This window comes from Mustela nigripes, chromosome 6 (assembly GCF_022355385.1).
Source record: "Mustela nigripes isolate SB6536 chromosome 6, MUSNIG.SB6536, whole genome shotgun sequence".
NCBI lineage: Eukaryota > Metazoa > Chordata > Mammalia > Carnivora > Mustelidae > Mustela > Mustela nigripes.
This window is the reverse complement of record NC_081562.1, coordinates 85,755,746-85,778,251: the sequence shown is the minus strand read 5'-3', so window position 1 is coordinate 85,778,251 and position 22,506 is coordinate 85,755,746. Positions and strand designations below refer to the sequence as shown.

Sequence of the window (22,506 nt, the reverse complement as noted above, 5' to 3'; positions counted from 1 at the left end):
CATTTTTTTCATTTGCTACCATATGATTCCCCTTTCCTGTGTGTCCTGTGATTGCAGAATCCCACAGGATGAGATGAAGGATATAATGTAACCATCTCAGCTTATTTCACATCATTGGAAAGCTTGCTCCTAGTCACTGGTCTTTGGTCCTTGTGGTTTTTCAGGATGCACCCCCGCCCCCAGGATCCCCACAAGGCTGGTTACATGTTATAAGCCACATAGATGGGGTCCAACTGGTCAGCCAGGAAGCTGTCTCGGAGGTGCATCCTCTGCTTCTCTCCTCTGGAGTTGATGGGGATAACGCCTGGGTCCACCACCACCACGACGCCGACGATGAGGTAATGCTCTTCCAGGACCACGTTTGTCACTAAAGGAACCAGATCGAGGGCTTCCTGTTCAGAGCCACACAGTTCCACAACCACCACGAGCAAGTTGGTCCATGTGAACACGGCACTGAAATTGCAATGACAGTCAGTTAACATGTCATCACATTTACCAGGTAACTTTCATAGTACGCACTCAAGACTTATCCCAGTTTCCCGGACAACCGCCTTCTCTCTTGGATGCAACCAGAAGGCTAGCAGCCATGTGTGCAATGACCTTGCCCCTGTGATCACAGCTGATGAGCTGAGCCACCCAGAGTCAGCAGGGGTTTGGCAATGGGGTTGAAAGATGTTAGCTGGCCACGTGAACTAAGCACATGTCAAAGTTTGGGGGTGGCCGGCTGCCCAGAGCAGCACAGGTAATGGCTCTTCACGGACGAGAGAAGAATGAAGTGGATGCCCTTATGGCTCTAGAAGGTGAGAAGACAGTGGTTCTTTTTTTTCTTTAATTTTTTAAAAAAAGATTTTATTTATTTATTTGACAGAGAGAGAGCACAAGCAGGCAGAGAGGCAGGCAGAGAGAGAGGAGGAAGCAGGCTCCCTCCTGAGCAGAGAGCCCGATGCGGGGCTCGATCCCAGGACCCTGAGATCATGACCTGAGCCGAAGGCAGCGGCTTAACCCACTGAGCCACCCAGGTGCCCCAAGACAGTGGTTCTGATGGCCTTCCCATCCTTTATTTCTACGTTTCTTGAGATTTATAGAGACTCTTAGGAACCTCTGAGGTAGCCAGGTATTCTTTTCATTAACTCTCTCTTTTGCTTAGGTTTTTTTGAAGAGAATTTCTGTTATTTGCAACCGAAGAACTTTGACAAAATAGTATTCTTAGGCCCAAGAGGAAGGGAGTGGACCTTTCCTCATATGGACTTAGTGCCCCATACAGGTGACTCTCCCATTATGCCATAAAAGTGACATAAGGTAGAAACTTGCCTTACGTGGAGTGGGACTGCTGGGTTAGAAAGTATGACCTGACCTGTGATATGAAGTGTTAAATAGCTTTAAAAAACATATTCCAATCATTTAAAAAAATGTATACAATATTTGCTTGCATAAAAAGTCACAGGTCTAAAATTAGAGGGTAACCATGGCACTCTACTTCTCTGTATTGTTCTGATAATTCATGGGCATTGTTCGGGTCTGGGGAGAGACTCTGACCAAACTGAGTTGAAGATGCTGATAAGGAGGCATCTAGAAAGCGTGAGCAAGCATGGAAAGAACTGTGGCTATTTGGCATGGTTTAAAAAAAAGAAAAGGAAAAAAACCCAACAACAAGGAAGGACCTACTGCATTAAAAATGTAGAAAAGAAACCAGGTGGATTCTGTATTGTCAGGAATCCAGAATGAAAGCCACTAGGTAAGAACTATCAAGTTTTAATTTTAAAGAAGTTTTAGTCCATGTGAGGCTGGATATTCTTTCATCAGGGACGATGTGGAGGGCGTTCTTACACTGAGAGGGAAACTGGATGAGGTAATAATGACCTTTCTCATCCGCTTACCATTTGACAGCGTGCAAAGAGGCACATTCCCATTTGTTTCTCCCCATGATTAGGAAATAGCAGAACAAGTACATGAGAAAAACCGCCAATGTGGGAGGCCTGGGCCTTCAAGTTGGGCCTTTTGAACTTAAAGTCATGGTTCTTCCCACCATATTACACTGACTTTCTAGAGACAGATAATCAGATCTCTTCCAATGGTAAGAATCGATCAGTAGCGAGGACTTGACTCTACGGTGGTTCCACGGAGCCTGTTCTGGTGTCCCCACGGCCTTATCTGCCACAGTGGACAGCCCGCCAAGACAAGAAACAATCAGTCCATTTACTTTCTTACTCCCCCTGGATTCTAGGTCTGTAGGGGGTATTTGGTACAGACAGCTGACTACTTAGATTGGTTTTAACTGACACTACGGCTGCAGCGGGAAGCCTATTCTGTACAAGGATGGTTACCATTCAGCAATGCTCCTGTGGATCCGGGACACGGAGGTCTCAATGTCTATCGGGTGGTATCGTAATCCTCGCAGCTCCAGTGTCTCATCCAGCGCTCCCACTACATACAATGCATCATGACGCTCTGATGGAAAGAAAAAGAGAAATCTGGTTCATCACACATGATGAGCGCAATGCAATGTTGTGTGAAAAGCACCCTGTTGGACTGCCTGCCACGTCACTTGACCCCACCACTCACCAGCCATGTAACTTTGAGCCAATTACTTAAGTGTCTGAGTCCTGCTCCCCACACTGTGAGACAGCGAGAATACTAAATGGCTGCTGTGACTATTCAATGAGATAATCCCTGTGGGGAGTTCATTTGATGCCTGGTATACCGTAAGTGCTAAAAAAAAAAATTAGCTATGATTATTATTATTATTACTACGATGTCCCAGGAACTGTGTCCAGTGCTGGGAAGATGATAAAACACGAGTCCCGTTCTAAAGACACTTACTGTGTAATGGGGGAGAAGGACACACGATAGGTGCTCCACTGTCCACTGCAACATGGTAAGCCCTGTGCTGGGAGCATGCATGAAGTGTGTGTGAGGTGACCGGGGGACACCCCCATACCCCGAGCTCAGCTCAAGGGTTCAGAGAAGGAAAAGCGGAAACCAGGCTGAGCTTTTACGGATAAACAGGAATTAGCCAGATGACAGCTGGGGGAGGGGTGGAGTGGGGAGAGAGGGTTTGCGAGGGAGAAGAAATGAGCATGTGTTGTTATTCCTAGACATCTGTAAGGAGTCCAGATATAAGGAGTAGGATTACAGAAAATGGAGACAGTTCTGGTTATTAACAGGCTTGTAATCCAGCTAGAACATGGCAGAAATCTTTTTTGTTTGTTTAAATTATATGTACACACCATATACATAAGGCTATATATACATGGTTTATGTCTATATAGATACTGCATTTTAAAGAAAGACATAATTTTACTAGGCCTACTAAATAAAATATTCTCAGGAAAGGGTAAATTTCTGAAAAATCGAATAAAGCAAAGTGCTAGAAGCTGCTGGAGAGAGGATGAAGAGGTCTAGCAGATTCCCACCATATAAGAAGAGCTCATAAAGACTGTAATAACGAACATGACAGAAACACAGCAGTTAATCTCACATCATTTCCACCAGCCAGGGAACATTATCATTCCCGCTGTTCAGGTAGGAAACTAAGAGGCTCAGTGATTGCTCAAGGTCACAAAGCAAATGGCAGAGGTAGGTTTCAACACCAGGGCACCCGGTGAGGGATACCTCCCTTTTCCAGTTTGTTATCCTGCCTCCCCGTGAAACTTGGAGAAACTATGGATGCTGGTCACTATGGAACAGATGCTAGGAGCTCAGGAGAAATGATATGGCTGTAATTCAGGCCTTTAAAGCCCAGTGAGTTATTTGTAGCTGTTCTTTGAAGTGATGATAGAGCTAGTGTTGGGTATTTTAACATGGCCATTAATGCCACGGGGCAGAAAAGCTGAAGGCAGGCATCAGTGAAGGCATGACAGTCAATGGAGCAGCAGGTAATGGGAGGGGACTGCTCACACCAGAGCCTTGCCCAGCAGTCTCGCATCTAACATGAGACGCCGAAGGGACACAGTGCTTCAGTGACATGGCTCCCCGCACCGATCCCCTGCTCTCAGGGGTCAGGTTTATTCCTCTTGAACCCAAAATGGTGTGTGGGTGTAGAAGGGCTACAAGATGACACCCCCATCCCAGGAGCTTGTGCAGGAGCTGGGAGTCAGCCAGGGGCACAGTGAGCATCAGGCACGTCTCCGTGACCATTGGCTGTGCTCACCCACAGTTCAGAGATGCAGACGTGGTACCCTGGGTGCCTGCCTCCTGGTTACTCCTCATGGGGCAAAATATCTTACTTTAAATGAATACAAATTCATGCATGGGTTCAGGAACCGCAGAAGGGAGTAATTAAATACACACACATTTGACAACGCAAAGGCAGGCTGAGGAAGGTGAGCCAGAGCTCCTGGCTGAAAGACAAAAGCAGGCAGAAGGGGAAGCGCTGGTGAGGAAACTACCTCCAGTGGCCGCTGTGAGCTCCGTCCGGCGGACAAAACCAAGGTATCCTGTCCGAGCCCAGAGTGTCTGAGCAGCATCCCCGAAGCTGAGGCGGGTATTGAAATGATCCGCTTGAAGAGTCTCACTGTCATAGATGGTGTAATAGCCACTGGCTGTGTGGGGACTGTTCACCCAAATCTGCAACAAGAAAAGGGCATCGGTCACATTCCGGCAGGGACACAGAACTGTATCAATTCAATTCTCTCTGGATGGATTAACATTACTATTTTTTAATTCTCATTGCTACAGTAACAATAATAAACCACAACAATAAAGGCTGCTGACATTTATCATGTGCTAAATGTGCTAAACAGAGAATTAAGTACTTTATACGCCTTATCCCCATAGGAATCGACATACATGGCAATGCGGTTCTGTATTATTGTTACTCCCATTTCACAGATGAAAAAACAAGGAGTTAAGTAACTTGTCTAAGAAACTGGGAGACCCACAGCCAAGCCTGTGCAGCTGCAGAGCCCATGCTCTTAACCACTAAGCTACTGTCTCCTGGGCTCAGTCCTCTGCCTCTTCCTGAGCCCTGCAAATACATCGAGGGGTCACTTCTGTGCTTCTGGGCTAAGGTGTAAGCCCTCAGGAAAGCACTACCAGGTTATCTGAATTTGCCCTGCCAACACAATAATACCTAACAACAGCAAGAACACTTGTATTTATTGAGAACTCATTAGGTCACAGGCACTGTCCCATTTGCATTACAGATACGGTATTAGTGTAGTTAGCTGGTGCACCATTTCATCAGGTGAAATTAGGTGGGTGCAGTTATTATTTACGGATGAGAAAACTGAGACCCAGAGAAAGGAAGTAACTTGCTCACTAGTTAGAGGCTGGGAAGAAGCAGAGTGCAGGCCCTCTGACTCCCGCACCTATGACCTTCGCCTCCTGGTAAACCACGGGGTGAAACCTCAGTACTCCTCAAATATTTGAGGGAAGAAAAATGAAGTCTTCTTAAAAAAAAAATCTTGATACGAATTCCAATATACACACATTTTAGAATAAGAATAGAAAATTTCCATGAATTTAAAAAATTTAGTATTTGGGGATCCTATCAGTTCCACCCCTTAACAGGTGGAAACAGGTAGGACTGGCCCATTTCCTTTCTCAGCTAAGGGAATGTGGGTGGACAATTCTGGCACTAGTTCTAATCTGCATGCTGAAATCTTTCCTCCATCCTGGCCTCAATGTCTCTCTTTTTAGTTTTGGGCCTTACAGAGAAAGATTAAACTCTTTAAAAAAAAATTTTATTTGTCAGAGAGAGCACAAACAGGGGAAGCAGCAGTCAGAAGGGAAGAGAGAAGGAGTCTCCCCTGCTGAGCAGGGAGCCCAACACAGGGCTCGATCCCAGGACCCCGATGAGCCAAAAGCAGACATTTAATGACTGAGCCACCCAGGTGACCCAGATTAAAACTCTTTTAAAAGAGGACAACTTGGGCGCCTGGGTGGCTCAGTGGGTTGAGCCACTGCCTTCGGCTCGGGTCATGATCTCAGGGTCCTGGGATCGAGTCCCGCATCGGGCTCTCTGCTCAGCGGGGAGCCTGCTTCCTCCTCTCTCTCTCTGCCTACTTGTGATCTCCCTCTGTCAAATAAATAAAATCTTTAAAAAAATAAAATAAAATAAAATAAAAGAGGACAACTCACAATGGGGGAAAAGTTAAATCCACCGTTTCACTGACTTCTCAAATGTGAACCCCAAAGTCTTTATTGCCGACTTTTCAGAGTAAAGATAAAAATTATACATACCTCTCCAAGATGAGAGTCTCCAACAGGCCCTTTGGTCTCAGGATTAACAATAACCACTTTCACTCCAGGTAAAATCTGAGCATCAAAGGGAAAACACAAAGACTCAATCAACTCTAATAACCCCTCGGAAATGCAGTCCCCCGCCACCCCTCCTTCAGAGAGGTAAGCGAGTATACAAAGGCAGGAGCTAATTGACACGCTGTTCACTGGACTGTCCTTCGTGGAGACCAGAGGTATAATAATATTCATCCTCAAAAATAAACCAGGGAGCCAACCAGCCTACCTTCCCTTCAAAAGGATGAGAAACTGCAGCCCAGAACCGTTAACAGTAGGAATCTGTAATGTGACTGCCCTTTCTCATTTTCTTTCTCCATCCTGTTCACTGCAGTGATGGCAGGAAGACCCCTTAGTGCAGAAAGGACAGCAGGAAGGGACCACCTGAGCGGCTCCACTCCCGTCTGCAGCAATAGCTAAGTGAGAGGAACTTGAAGAGCAAGAGAGGATGATAGAGGCTTTGCAGGAGAATGAATCCTGCCCCTGGGATCACGAAAGACATCACGCTTACTTGGGATCTCCCTGAGGAGAGAAAAGGAATGTGAAGAATGTGGGGAGAAAAGGAAGAAGAGGTGCTGGCTATAAGAACGGCTCACGCCTTCTCTGGTTACCCCTATTCTGGGTTTCTAGAGTATGAGGTTAGTTGAGAAGCGCTACAGTGATTATCCAGGGTCATACATCTAAGACTTCAAGGAAGGAGAGAAAAGACCATTCGCGCCCCAGATGGGTTGGGCACTGGGTGAAAGCTTCTGAGGCGCCCAACCACAAGCTGAGGCAGAGGGAGATCTGACAATGCGCTAAGATGATCAGCCCAACTCCACTCGAAAGTGTTTAAATGGAAGAGACAAACTACAATAAGTGCCCCATGGACTCGATCTGCTTGATAGGTTAGACAGGATCCCCTTTTATCTATGTAATTTCCCCCTCTGCTTTCAGAATTACTAGAAGGAATTCTGAGGCATCACTGTTACCTCTTCAAAAGAATGGGAAACTCACTAACTTATGCTGATATTCTATCACCCTTAGTAAATGTTCAAAACTGCTACAGACTTATGTCGTGTCTCCCGAAACTCGCATGTTGGATATAATCTACCTAAATCCCCGATGAGATGGTATTAGGAGCTGGGGCCTTCCACCGTGTGAGAATACAGCAATAGGACGCCATCTATGAACCAAAAATCGTCCAACGGAATCTGCTGATGCCATGATCTTGGACTTCCCAGTGCCCAGAACTGTGAGAAGTAAGCTTCCCGGTCTATGGTATTCTGTGATAGCAGCCCAAAGGGACTAAGACAGTAACTGTGTCTCTTCTGGAACATTTTAAAGCCTCCATCTCACCTAAGAAATCTTATTCCTACAGACACAAACTCTATATATCCGTAGTTTCTTCCCCGTTTTGATTTCTCTCTCAGCTTTAAACACATGTACGCCTTCCCTGATCTTCAACCACACCTCCCCACTGCCACCCTCTTTTTCTCCTTACAATATTTATAAAGATAGAATTGCCTCTAAGTGCTGTTTACCTCTCCACCTTGAATATAATGAATACTGGATTTTGCTGATTTTTCAAATAAGAATAACATATCAGTGGGATTTTTTTGGAAAAAAATATCTGTGAGAATTAAGAAAGTTCAAATCTAGAATTCTTCTTCTCTATGTACCCATACGAATTTGAAAGTATTAGATAAGGTGAAACTGCTGAATTCTCTCCAGATTTCAATTAAGGCTTGCCCTGGGTACTAACACATTACATGGCTTCAAGTTTTAAAATGAAACATTTAAAAAATAAAATAAATAAAAATAAATAAAATGAATCATTTCCCAGGCAGACCAACTTCTAATGGTTAACAGACAAATTACCTTTCCAGACTCTGAGAGGAGCAAACTCTGGGGGGCACCCCGTTCCACAAGACGAACCCTGAAGAAGAAGAATATTTACTATATACGTATAGGAATGTATACATATTCGAAAAAATGGCCGCACATCTACTACAGCTATATACTGCCCTCTTGAGACCTCTATTTTGTCTCTCCTTCTCTTACCAGAGCAGTTTCTCAGACTTGGGCACTGCTGACATTTTGGGTCGGAATATGTTCTTTTATAATTTTTTATGAGGGACTGTCTATCTTGTGCATTGCAGGATGTTTAACAACATCCTAGGCCTCTACCCCACTAGATGTCAGTAGCAACCCTCTTGTTGTGACAACCAAAACCGCCTATGGACATTGTCCAGTGTCCTCTGGAGGGCAAATTCTCCCCGGGATAAGATGATGAAATTCTCCCTGGGCGCTAGAGAGATGCTCTACCTGTGCCAGCTGGGTCAGTGCCATGGGGCACATCGATGCACACCACCGAAGTCACTGGGACCTGGCAAAGGTCCCAGAGCCCTAGGGCTAGGTGCTCACCTTGGGACATAGCTAAAATTCCCCTCTAAGCTGATGCAGAGGAGGGCTTTTATTCCTGGGGTTTAGATAAAGTGTTGTTTCAAAAACCCTACTCTGCCTCATTTATCTTGTCTGTTCTATCTTTTATTTTTAAACTCCCAGAGGAAACAGTCTATCCATTTTAGTTCACTTTATATCAAATGTCACAAAATATTTTTACACAGGCAGGAACTAAGTATTAGATTTTAACCCGCTGAGCCACCCAGGCACCCCTTAAGTATTAGATTTTAATATTAAAGAACAGCATAGCAACTCTGAGAATTAAAGCTTCCTTGTTACAAACACAAATCTTATCACATATTAATAAAACAAATTCCTTCCCTCTTCCTATCCCTCCCTGGAAGACACAAACAAAAGGAATGAGGGAAAGTGACAGCTTTCCTGGGGCTCAGAAATTTTTATGCTTAGAAACCCAAATAGGGAGAGAGCATAATAAATCTATTGTACCTGTCATGTCTCAGTGATTTCAGATCTACATATACAGTAGTTGGATCAGGTCCTGAGGTTCCCTAAAGAAAGAGAAATCAATGCATTGTTTATTTAAAATTTAAATGAATTATATTTCCATATTTCATATTCTCAAATCAAGAAATAGGTAATTTAGCCATATACATGAAAAATTCACACTCTATTTTGAAAGTTCACTCTCTCTTCAACTAGATGAGGCAGGGTTGCAGTGAACACCCGAAAGAGACTCATGGTCTCGTGTTTCTTGCCCTCGACCCCTGGGAGAGCAAGCCAGGGGCCTCGTCACAGGGGCTGATGCAGCCTTGGAAGGTTGCAAGGCTGAGGAGGGTTCTCATCCCTGGACTTGAGGCACAGGTGAGACAGGCCAATATCCACAGGATTTTCAAAACCATCACTGGCCTAAGTGGACAGCAAGGAGCCTGTGATGGGGCTCCAAGGTTAAATCATCATGATGCTACTTGAACGTCCCAGAAGGCCTGAAAGTACCCATCCATGTATGCCATATTCTCTTACTCTCTCTTGTCTATGCCTGTATTTACTGTATTAAGCCTCCAAGCTCCCTAAAACCAGACTTAGTTCTTTACTATTATTTACCCACCAACAATAACATGGCAAAGTTGCCATCTGGCTAAAGAAAAGAATACAGGCTTATTGGTGCTTCTTTTGTTTAAAAAAAAAAAAAGGGGGAGACAGAAAAACAGAAAGTAAGATACTAATAGAATTCAAATAGGACTCAAAAATCTTGATTCATCATCATGTACCATTCAACTACTAGAGTAAACTTTTAATTGGGGGCTCAACTGCTAGGCATGGCTCCAAATATATCTACCTAGTAATGCCCCTGTGAAGAACAAGTCTATTATCTTCACCCTACAGGGGAGCAAAACGAGGCCCCATGAAAACCAAATGAAGAGCCCGCGGTCCCAGAGCAAGTGGGTGGAACTGGGCTCCTGCCAGGCTGCCTGGCTCTGACGCCTCTGCTGTCAAGTACCACACACTCTGCTGTCATTCATTACCCAGCAAGATTTCATGACAGTCACCTGTAAACATATCGCGACATTGACTCTCGATCCGAAAGTGGTGCTGACAGCCCGAGGGGACAGCCCGATGTCTTTGAAGAGCTTGGAGAAGGACTGCTGGAGGGCAATGCGGGGTCGTTCCTCGGCCACCACCACACATGTCCGGATGCAGGAGAGGTTGATTCCTCTGGTCTGTAAGACACCAATGGCCCGGGAGCTGAAGTTAGCAGGAACTTAGAAAGAACTGAATAGTAGGGCCATAGTTCTATCTCTTGGGTCAGGAAGAGCCAAGGAACTGTGTATTGTCATCTCAGACATCAAAGCAAAAGGCAAAAGTTTTCAGAAATGCCAAGGCATTCCACTAACATCACTAATCACTGGTAAGTCTGCCTCATTCTCTATTTCTTTCCTCTTTTATCTAAAATCTTAGATTCTTCAGACACCTATTTTTATACCTCTCCATTTCTTTTTTTTTTTTTTTAAGGGAGGGACGGGACGTCTCTTCCCTTATTTTTTTTTTTTTTAGATTTTTTAAAATTTTTAAATTTTTATTTATTTGACAGAGAGAGAGAGAGATCACAAATAGGCAGAGAAACAAGCAGAGATAGAGGGGGAAGCAGGCTCCCTGCTGAGCAGACAGCCTGATGTGGGGCTCAATCCCAGGACCCTGGGACCATGACCTGAGCCGAAGGCAGAGGCTTAACCCACTGAGCCACCCAGGTGCCCCATATACCTCTCCATTTCTGTACTTCAGATGTCTTCCTATTTCAAAATGGAGAGAAGGAACTGAGAGAAAAAGGGATCTAGCACTCTAGAGATAGAATCTTCTCTCTTTTCATCTTGGGGTCATAATTCTCTTAGGGTCATAATTCTCTAGTTTTATTTATTTATTTATTCTTATTTAAATTCAATTAACATACAGTGTATTATTGGTTTCAGTGGTCATAATTCTTAGGGTCATAATTCTCTAGTTTTATTTATTTATTTATTTATTCTTTAAATTCAATTAACATACAGTGTATTATTAGCTTCAGCGGTAGAGGTCAGTGATTCACTAGTCTTAGATACGATCCAGGGCTCATTACATCACGTGCCCTCCTTACTGTCCCTCACCCAGTTACCTCATCCCTCCACTCCCTTCCCCTCCAGCAACCCTCAGTTTGTTTCCTATGATTAAGAGTCTCCTATGGCTTATCTCCCTCTGTGATTTCATCTCGTTTTATTTTTCCCTCCTTTCCCCTATGCTCCCGTTTTATTTCTTAAACCCCACAGAATTCTCTGTTAAAGAAAATCAGTGTCAGCGCACCTGGGTGGCTCAGTGGGTTAAGCCTCTGCCTTTGGCTCGGGTCATGATCCCAGGGTCCTGGGATCGAGCCCCACATCGGGCTCTCTGCTCTGCAGGGAGCCTGCTTCCTCCTCTCTCTCTGCCTGCCTCTCTGCCTACTTGTGATCTCTGTCAGATAAATAAAGAAAAAATCTTAAAAAAAAAAAAAAGAAAATCAGTGTCTTCTGACTCTCTCCTACGCCAGTCACACATGACATCACAGTTCTCTTTCATCTTTCCAAGAAGTCTTTTCCATTCCATCTCCCAACTAGTTTCACCCTCCTCTCCACAAAGTAATACTCAGACTAAATTCTGAAAGAGCGCAGTAAACTAGAGAGTGGAGGAAATAAAAATTCAGAGGTTTACAAAATGTTGACTGGCTAGAAAGAAAAAGGCAGACACACCTGTCCAGCCCTAGTCCGGTATCAGCACACTTGGCCTATTTCTTTCAAACCTCCCGGGACCAGCTACTTGTGTAGCTGTTTCTTACCTTCAGCACCTCCACTTGGTTTCCGAGCCCTTTGGTGCAGAGCTCCATTACTGAATAGGAGCAGAAAGTGTCCCTTATTTTGTACTGGTTGACAGTGGAAAGCCAGAGGAAAAGGTTGTTTTCTAACTCCATAGGAGGAATTAATATGGACTGGTGACCTGAATAGACACTGCAATGAAGAAAGGTGAGAGCTGACATTATTAATTCATTCTAGACATCCTGATGTTTTAGAATACCATCCACTCAACTACTATTTGCTGCACGTGAAGGTTATATGAGATACAAAGCTCTAAGCATCAACTCTGTTCCCATCTAACTCATAAGACACAATAACTAAAATAAAGTAGACTGTGGTACATACCGTAACTGAGGTGTGAAGATCATAAAATCAAGATCATAAAAGAAGGAGCAAGTCACTCAAATTAGGAAAGCTGGGGGCGAGGGGAGAGCAGTGTTTCACTGAGTAGGTATCACTTGAGCCGGGGCTTAAAGAATAAGCAGGAGTTTGATAATGGCTAGAGGAAATGAGGGTGATGGTGAGAGCATTCCAGGCGGAGGAACAGTGTATGCAAAGGAAAAGAAATGTAGAAGTATACGTTGTGTTTAAAGTTGTCAGAGATAGCATCCTCATATGAAATCCTATAGCACAGGATGCATGGGGGAGTGGTGAGGCCAGAAGGGTTGGGGCCAAACTGTAAAAGAGAGAAACTATGGGGCGCCTGGGTGGCTCGGTGGGTTAGGCTGCTGCCTTCATCTCGGGTCATGATCTCAGGGCCCTGGGATCGAGTCCCGCATCGGGCTCTCTGCTCAGCAGGGAGCCTGCTTCCCTCTCTCTCTCTCTGCCTGCCTCTCCATCTACTTGTGATTTCTGTCAAATAAATAAAATCTTTAAAAAAAAAAAAAAAAAAAAAAAGAGAGAAACTATGGTCTGAAGGAGTTTGGGCTTTAGCAACAGGCAGTCGCTGCAGCTTTAAGATGGGGTGAACCCAGCACCATGGAGAGGGACTGTAGACACAGACACTGGCGAGGGAGGGACAGGACAGGTGAGAGATGATGATGGCTTGGATCTCGACAGTGCAGTCAGGATAAAAAGAAAGGAATGACAGTAGAGTCCCATCCTATATATAGTTCACAGCCCATGAATCCTCAGTTTCTTAAACCGAGGACAGATCTGAATGATGAGGAGCCCAAGAACCCTGTATTTAAAGAATACTGGAATTGTGGTCACCAACTCTGGAGATCTAAGTTATTAGTAAGTCTGAGGAAGGCTCATTATTTTGCTTTTTTAAAGACCCCGAAGTGACAGACAGGTTTAGGAACAACTGAGCCACAAAAGACAAGACACTTAATTGGCTGTGAGACACACACATAGAGAAGTTGAAGCTAATGCTCAAGTTCCTAGTTTGGGCCCCTCAGGTGAATGGTCCCAACAAAGATGAGGAGAATGCTGAGTTGTAGGTGTCTCTGAAGCATTCACGGGGACATCTACTAGGGAGGTGAAAATGCAGGGCTGAGAGAAGGTTCCCTGGGAGGAGTGGGGATCTGCCATTCCAGTAGACATAATCTGGACAGGACAGGCATGCTACTTTCCAGCCACATGCTGTCATCCAATCTCATTATACTCCTTCCTGCCAAACCTAGGGGGTACGTTCTGGCTGTCAAAGCCTGACATATTTCACCCAACTATCATCCTTCTACTTGGCTCTGCTTCTACAATAAGGATTACAGGATGAAGCAGAGAGCAATAGTAAGATCACTCACTTTATGTACGAGGCATAAAACTAACAGACAAGGAAAAAAGGGAATATAAACAAAACTAAATGAACTTCAGAGATATATCAGGCACCCACATTTAGGAAACATCAGCATTTTATTGAAACATAACCAAATTAAGGAAGCAAAGGTAAGGATGAGATGGTTATAGCCCCAAAGACATCCTGTTTCTTTGTTTTTCCATTCCTACCTGCAGAGACACCAGAGTGCAAAGCCAAGTCCACAGTAAGGGTCAAGGCAGATGGCGATCTGCCGAGAAGAATACAACTCACACTGGAGCTTGATGGCTCTACAAAGAGCATTGACTGCAGAGTGGGACATCTGGAAAGTAGGGAACATGGAACAGGATGGAATTGGCATCCTCACAGGCAGAAAAAGCTCTAATGACAGTTTTGAAAAGTTTAAATTTCCCCCAAACTCTTCAAAATGATGTCTGTTTTTCATTGTTTCAAAAAGCCTATCTAAGTCTGGAGTGCCTGGGTGCTTAATGAGTTAAGCATCTGACTTTTGGTTTCAGTTCGGGTCATGATCTCAGGGTCGTGAGATCGATCGAGCCCCATGTCAGCTCCAGCCTCAGTGGGGTGTCCTGCTTGAGATTCTGTCTCTCCCTCTACCACTCCCCACCCTCTAAAATAAATAAATAGACCTTAAAAAATAAAAAAAGCCTACCTAAGTCTAACATAAGGTAACATACTTTTGTTCATTAATTAACACGGAGTTCTATGAAATATGAATCTCTGGTTTCTTACTGGCTTTAACTGTGACTCAATTATTACCTAGTAGCTTCTAGGCCAGGTTCAGAACACTTCATAACACACATTCCTTGGGATAACTTATTCCGGAAGAGCCAATGCTTTTACTTAAATATAGCAGGGACCTCTGATCCCCCGCCTACTGGTCTCTGGTACAAGCAGCTGGCATCCACATCTCAAGTCCCTGGGGCAGTGGTCATCTCTATTTTTTGCAGACCTGGCATTTTACCAGCATCCAGAGACAGTCAATATCTCCAGCCCACTCTACCTTCACTCCCGTCAGCATGCCTGTTGTGGAGACACTAAAATCAAGATACGCCAACATCTCAGGAGTGGGCGGTTTATATAGCTGAGGTAACCTTTTCCTGGGTAAATCATCTGCAATGAAAGGAAAAAAACCTGATATTAATCATACAAACTGGAACACAAAAATCATGGCTTTTCAATTGGTTTTCTATGGCTTTGCCATGGACAAATAGAGGTCCTGGGATTTGCAAAGCTTAGGCTTCTCCTATTTAACCAAACAGCTCATGTAATGTCACTCTGGGAAGTGGGTTGGTGCTGAGGACACCAGTGGGTAATATAAACAAAGCAACTCTACATCAGGCAAATGTATTTTCTAGAAGGTTGGTGAGAGTAATGTAACACAACAGTAGAAGACATGAACTAAGGAAGCAGATCACTGGTGTTCAAATCCTGCTCAGCCATTTACCATCAAAGTGCCTTTGGAGTTATACCTCTTTGTGTCTGTTTCCTTATCTATAAAATGGGAATAATACCTACCCTCACAGGATTGTTAGTTAATTCACATAAAGCACTTTTCAAACAACTCAAAAAGCTTGAAAAAGCCTTAGTTGTTATCATGCTGGTTCCAAGTTAAGGTTCATTATTTACAGTTTAGTAAATGCAATATTAGACGTGGACAGCTTTAAAAGTTGTTTTTCTTCAAGATAATATGTTAGATTTTTAAGATGGAAAACCTAGAATTGGGGATTATTTTCCTTTCTCGTTTATATACCTCTCCTTTCCTCCCATATTTGTTTTGTAAGTGAAGTGTGTCAAAACCAAGGATGTCGGGGCACCTGGGTGGCTCAGTGGGTTAAGCCTCTACCTTCAGCTCAGGTCATGATCTCTGGGTACTGGGATTGAGCCCTGCATCGGGCTCTCTGCTCGGCGGGGAGCCTGCTTCCCCCCCTCTCTCTGCCTCTCTGCCTACTTGTTATCTCGCTCTGTCAAATAAATAAATAAATAAATAAATAAATAAATAAAATCTTTTAAAAAACAAACAAACAAAACTCCTGTGGCTTCCTGGATCGAGAAACAATTCTGACTCTGACTTTTAAGTCTCTATATTGTTGGGCACCCATCTCTGGTCAAACCAAAGACTTTATCTATCACTTTTTTTTTTTTTTTAAGATTTTATTTATTTATTTGTCAGAGAGAGAGAGAGAGAGAGAGAGCGAGAGCGAGCACTGGTAGATGGAGGCAGAGGGAGAAGCAGGCTCCCCGCCGAGCAAGGAGCCTGATGTGGGACTCAATCCCAGGATGCTGGGATCATGACCTGAGCCGAAGGCAGCTGCTTAACCAACTGAGCCATCCAGGCGTCCCTATCTATCACTTTCAACCTGGTTTTGTATAGGGGAGGGTCACTTATGTCCCAAAAGAAACCTTTCTGTTGTCTTTATCACAGCCCACAGGTTCAGGTCTTCCTGAAATGTGACTGAGTCTAATAACCACAGTAGATCTAACTGCATCATTAACACCAACACAATCCATTTTTGTTATACAGAACTGTGCTTCTGTACTTAAGCAACATACGTAAAAACATCTAGCTCAGCACCTGGCACAAAACCACCACAAATATCTACCATCCCTGAATTTAAACCCACATAAATGTTCCTGAGTTGGATAGACACCATGTGGTACTTACTGAAAACAGGGAGAAAGCACATGAATGGTTATGAGTCTAGGAATGTAGCCAAATCGACTGGGTTTGAATTTTAATTCTGCTACTTATTTAGCTTCTCTATACCTCAGTTTTCCTATCTATAAAATGAGGACAAAACTCACACCTATCTAATACGGTTGGTGTGAGGATAGAATTGGGCAATATACATTAGATGACTGGCACATAGCAAGGGCTTGATAAAAGATTTTATTTTTATGATCATGTGCAAGGTGCTTTATGTCATTTAATCTTTACAGCTCCATGACGTGGTTTTTGCAACTCCCAATTTATGGACAGTTTTGGCCCAGTTAGCAGGGATACAGGAGAGGAACAGAGTATCAGGATTTAAACATCATCACCTGATTCTAAAATCCACTCCCGTTCCTCTACCATTCACCAGGTATCCCCACGTCTTCTCCCCCATGCTTTTTTAGCACGGATAACACTTAAATGAATGTCCTTTATGGACTTTTTTTAAAAAAAGATTTTATTTATTTACTTGACACAGAGAGAGATCATAAACAGGCAGAGAGGCAGGCAGAGAGAGAGAGAGGGAAGTAGGCTCGCTGCTAGGCACAGAGCCTGATGTGGGGCTCGATCCCAGGACCCTGAGATTATGACTTGAGCTGAAGGCAGAGGCTTAACCCACTGGGCCACCCTGGTGCCCCTACTTTATGGTTTTTTTTTTTTTTTTTTAAAGATTTTATTTATTTATTTGACAGAGAGAGATCACAAGTAGGCAGAGAGGCAGGCAGAGAGAGAGAGGAGGAAACAGGCTCCCCGCTGAGCAGAGAGCCCGATGCGGGACTCGATCCCAGGACCCTGGGATCATGACCTGAGCCGAAGGCAGAGGCTTAACCCACTGAGCCACCCAGGCGCCCCTACTTTATGGTTTTTAAAGTACCTTGCTATTATGCTGTACTTGATATTCTCAAAAAGTATGTGAGTCAGGTAAGGGTAGGTAACATTTGAGGGAAGGGTAATCTCAGAGAAGATTATATAAAAAAAAGTACTTGAGCTTGAAATAGAACTAGGTCTTCTGACTCCTAGTCCAATGCTGCTTTAACTAGATCATATCTGGAAGTCAAGGATCAGAGTGTGTCAAGCTTTTACATGGCCTTATGTGTACACGGTTATATTCTGCATAAAAACCTAACCATTGTTTGAGGATGTCAGGAGTAAGAGTAAGACACTTTTTGGTTTCAAGAGCTCTTAGCAGCCTGTGATCTGCATCTTTGGATCTGGTTGTTGCAGTACCCAGTCCTTCAGTAACACAAGTGAATGGACAGGAGGTTCTGCCTCTGTCTCAGTAGGTGGAATGTGTTGCAACCTAAGAGTTGTATAAACATCTTTGGCATGAGAATCTAGAGAGCTCGGGGCGTGAATGTTCTTGTTCCTTCAAGAGGTCTGGAGAAATCTCACTTTTACCTGTGTCAATGATGGTTGGCCAGGTTTTCACATCCACAGCTGCTGCCGCCTCTCGGGACCTCAGCAACCTCATTAGGGTCTGTGTGGTGAGAACACAGGCTGCTTTGCTGACCTAGAAAACAAATGGACAGAAATAAGCACCAGGACGTTTAGTCCCCATGTGGTCCCACAGGCTCTGGCTGCTGCTAAAAGCAACTCATACTGGACTAAAAGCACACCATACCGGCAGGACAGTATTCATTGTTTAAACAACATACAATAGTACAATGGATGTTGGTGTGTCCCCTCCATTTGTCCTTCTGGGACTGTGTAACACTGACTTATCTCAGAAGAATGGACCTGTTCACAACACAAGTTATTGTTTTTAACAGTGTGGATGCCCACATCCCTTGATTTCATGAAGACCATGATAAAGTAAAAACGTGGATTTTTTTTTTTTTTGCTCAGGGAATGGGAGGAGTCAGAGTATCACTGCTGCAGGAGTTAGTGTTTGCCACAGCCTAGTGAATGGAGAAATTCACTAGACCCAGAACATATCCTGAATTTGAGGGATGCAGAGCTGTCAAGAAAACTAAGCTCTCCCTCACACCTACACAAAGCGATCAACTTCCCCTTAAACCATCAACAGAAGGAGACTCCCGTCCCTGCTGCTCTGGCCTACTTTGCAGACTGTAAAAAGGGCATTTTGCTGAACTGAACTTTGTGATAAAATCATCTTTGGTGAACATGGCTTTTATACCCCAGGCTCTATTTGCTGACAGAACAGCAGTCCTTAGAGAAACAATGTTACACAAGTTAGAATTCTGCCTTTTTGTTGTAACATGAATTTGGATACAATGCAATACAGATTTATGTTACTTCCTTTGATTCTCATATCCCCTAGAAACTTCCATTACTTCCAGGGCAGGATCTGGATACCTTTTAGTGCTATACCAAGTGAATTTATAAAACTAACCCAAATAAAAATGACCAACACTGGGGAGAATTCAGTTTGGCATATAAAATTACCTTGGCTACTGTGCAGAAAAAAATGAGAACATTTTTTAAGAACGGAGATAAAACAACAACAACAACAAAAAGTTTTATAGAGAATTACTAATGTCAGCCTCACCTCCTTAGTGTTCATGATAAAAACACAATTCTGTACCTCACCAATAATCACTTTCCCACATTCCTTCACTGAAAAATGCTAGTCATTTTAGTCAGGTAAGTGAAAAGAAGACGGCTTTTAGGGGACAGATTTCACTTCCTGACTCAACAAAACCGGAAATTTAGCAAGGATCTGAAGTTGTCTGACTCTGGGTTTTATGAGATGAGGACAAGGCAAGATATACTCGGTACTTACATCAACAATCATGCGGACAGTGGGCAAGGTGGCCGTAAGGTTCTGAGCATGAGGAGGTCGGACAGTGACAGGTATGCACCCGGCATAGAGGCAACCATAGAATGCAGCTATTAACTCGATGCCTGCAAGACAGAGTCACTTAGCTGACCACTATCACTGAGAAACTAAATGGCAGATCTTCTAAAGCCAGTTAATTAAATCATGTGCCAGACAGTTTATTGAGATCATAATTTAACATAGATAATAACAGAAGAAGTTTTTTAAATCAAGAAGAGCTTGAACGTAAAGAAGGAAGCATATAAAACAACTTAAAAAATAAAGAGAAGCAAAGTATAAATAACAAGAAAGGAAGTCAGAAGTAAAGAAAACTCTTGAAAGACACCCAGGGAAGGTATTCTGAGATCATTACTTGATACTTAGTAGAAATAAAAGAATGGGGAAAGGTGGGATGAGGAACACCTGAGGCTTAAAAAAAATATTTATAAGTCTGCTGTGTGACAAGCAATTAGACTACTGAGATGTCCCTTCACCTGTAGGTACAAGTTTTAGTGAGGCAAAGTGTGACTCAATTTGATGAAGACTCTCCCCTGTCAGGACACGGAGAGCGGCCCTCTCCGGAAGTGCTCTGGTCTACCACCAGGTCATTCACTGGTGGATGCAAGACACTCTCACAGGAACACCACAGGAGGGATTCTTTTACCAGATGACCTTTTAAGGAATCTTAGTATCAGTGTAAATAAAACAGAACAAAATGAACTAAGGGGGATAAGAGATCAGAGAAAGCCAGAGGTATGTGCGGGTAGTGTGACAGAATAAAAAAATGAACAACTCAACTATTTCACTTAACATTTTGAATATTTACACCAAACTGTCATCAAAGAATTCTGAGTCCCTCTTACTGTGAAGAGAACATTTTTAAATTAAATGAAAGCACGGAAGATAAAATCAGCAATAATGAAGACTACACATCAATCAGGATATAAAAAATGCAAAGTCAAAAGAGTTCACACACAATATTCTTTAGGAACTGGGTGAAATGGTCCTATTCCTGAACACTCCTAGAAACAAAGCACCTCGGGGCACCTGGGTGGCTCAGTGGGTTAAAGCCTCTGCCTTCAGCTCAGGTCATGATCCCAGGGTCCTGGGATGGAGCCCCACATCAGGCTCTCTGCTCTGCAGGGAGCCTGCTTCCTCCTCTCTCTCTGCCTGCTTCTCTGCCTACTTGTGATCTCTGTCTAATAAATAAATAAAATCTTAAAAAAAAAAAAAAGCACCTCTTTTGAGGGTTTCCAAAAAGTCAGAAAGTCTTATTCATTTGATATTTACCATAGTGCCAGGAACTATGCTAGATAGGGGTAATACAAGAGTAAATACAACAGACACAGTCCCAGCAGAGCCATGGCACTGCTCAACTCCAGGGTGTGAAGCTTGGTTCCTACCTTAGCCTGGGTGCCTGGGACTCCCAGAGCTGGGAGCTGCATAGCCTACATGGGCAAAGATGGCGGCTCTCACTTCCTGTCCTCTCATACTCTGTAGTCTGGTAATGGAGCTTGAGTCTAGTTTACCAACACAAAACCTACCAGGTGGATAGAGCAACACCACGTTGTCTCCTGCATTTAGATGCCCCTTATCACCAAGAACTGACGCAATCCTCTCTGCTCTCTTATGAAGCTGAAGGCAACTGGCTGTGCACACAGTAGTTCCCTTTAAAGAGAAGAAAGTGTAAAAGGGTCAAAATTCAGGAAATAAAACAGTGACAAGTACAAGCCAATTCCATGTTATACTGAAAAGGCTGGTGCCTTGGTAGATTCTCTGTAGCAAGTTATCAATTCAGGCAAAAATTCCCCTAGTACTTAAAGACCTGTGGTAGTCCTTTCTTTTTCAATGCCTGAAGGTATTTAGGGAATAGCAACATTAACTTAAATCGAACAATGTATCTATAGTCTTTCCTGTTTAAGACAGCTTCAAAAATATATTCGAGTTTTTTATTTAAACGAGGAAGTAAGAGTGGAAGGAAAATAAAGGAAATAAAAGAAGAATGAGGGTGGGAGTAAGGTCGGGACAGTCACTGCAGGCCGTGTGGCCATGGGCATTGCGTGCATTTTCTGTGCGTCACACGAATTTGGCTCTGAGTATTCCAACAGCAAAGATGTAAACAAAACAGTAACACCGAATCAGAGTCCACTAGCTGATAATAAAGATTAGCAGATCAGAAGATGGCCAACTACTCTTGATCCTGAGAATAATTTCTCCTTGTGGTCTTCATCAATTCCTGAGTGTCAATCCAAGTTTCACTGAGCTGGGCTTTTTGAAACCCTTTTGTGTGTAAGATAAACCACACAAATATGAAAAGCACATAAAAAAATGAATGTATTACGTAACAGAAAAATCACGAAGCAAGCATCAGCATAAGAACCAGCATGGCATGAAAAACACCACTGCCAGCAGCACAAAAGCACCCTTAGGGGTCCCTCCACCCTGGCCTACTCTCATCCTTTCCTTTCCTCTGTATGTAACCACTATTTTGAGTTTTTAATCTTAATCACTGATTTCCTTCCACCCATGGAAGGTTTCGTTTTATAGAAATGTAACCATATGGTATAAATTTCTGTGTTTTGCTTCTTTCTCTCAACATTAATAGTCACCTCTGCTGTAGTGCCCGGGTGTAGTTCTCGTATTTATTGCTGCGTAGTATTTAACTGTATAAACACACAACAATTTATTCATCCATTCTGCTGCTGATGGACAATAGCATTCTTGTATATGTACCCTCATGCATAAACACATGAGTTTTGGTGGAGGGCAGACCTAGAGATGGAATTGTGGGGTCACCGCATATGCCTATCTCCCACTTCACTAAATAAAACCGAATTATTCTCTGCCTATTGGGCTAATACCACCCTATCTTAATTATTGCAACTCTATAACTCAAAAAGTCTCACAAGAAAAACAAATTTTATTGAGCTATTTTTAAAATAACTTTTAAGTTTCACTAATATAAAATAGTACATGTTCAATATGGAAAATAGAGACAAGTAAAATATAATTCAGATGTAACCACTATCAACATTTTGCAATGTATTTTCCTGGCTTTTAAAAATTGAGTATAGGGGCACCTGGGTGGCTCAGTGGGTTAAGCCTCTGCCTTCGGCTCAGGTCATGATCCCAGAGTCCTGGGATCCAGCCCCACATCGGGCTCTCTGCTCTGCAGGGAGCCTGCTTCCTCCTCTCTCTCTGCCTGCCTCTCTGCCTACTTGTGATCTCTGTCAGATAAATA

General features: G+C 43.4%; 1 protein-coding gene across 3 annotated transcripts in view; it reads right to left on the bottom strand.

Moving 5' to 3' along the window:
- Window positions 1–6: 6 nt before the first annotated feature.
- Window positions 7–22,506, bottom strand: part of DIP2B (disco interacting protein 2 homolog B) — a 224,741-nt gene continuing 202,241 nt past the window's right edge. For all 3 annotated transcript variants that reach the window (XM_059403106.1, XM_059403107.1, XM_059403108.1), the window contains 13 exons: window positions 20,810–20,933; window positions 19,230–19,351; window positions 17,885–17,996; window positions 14,777–14,886; window positions 13,947–14,077; window positions 11,984–12,152; window positions 10,191–10,361; window positions 9,130–9,191; window positions 8,098–8,155; window positions 6,184–6,258; window positions 4,389–4,566; window positions 2,325–2,448; window positions 7–453 (listed from right to left, as the gene is read on the bottom strand). In XM_059403106.1, coding sequence (XP_059259089.1) covers window positions 201–453; window positions 2,325–2,448; window positions 4,389–4,566; window positions 6,184–6,258; window positions 8,098–8,155; window positions 9,130–9,191; window positions 10,191–10,361; window positions 11,984–12,152; window positions 13,947–14,077; window positions 14,777–14,886; window positions 17,885–17,996; window positions 19,230–19,351; window positions 20,810–20,933 — 1,689 coding nt within the window. In that variant the 3' untranslated portion in view covers window positions 7–200. The remainder of the gene's footprint in view (window positions 454–2,324; window positions 2,449–4,388; window positions 4,567–6,183; window positions 6,259–8,097; window positions 8,156–9,129; window positions 9,192–10,190; window positions 10,362–11,983; window positions 12,153–13,946; window positions 14,078–14,776; window positions 14,887–17,884; window positions 17,997–19,229; window positions 19,352–20,809; window positions 20,934–22,506) is intronic.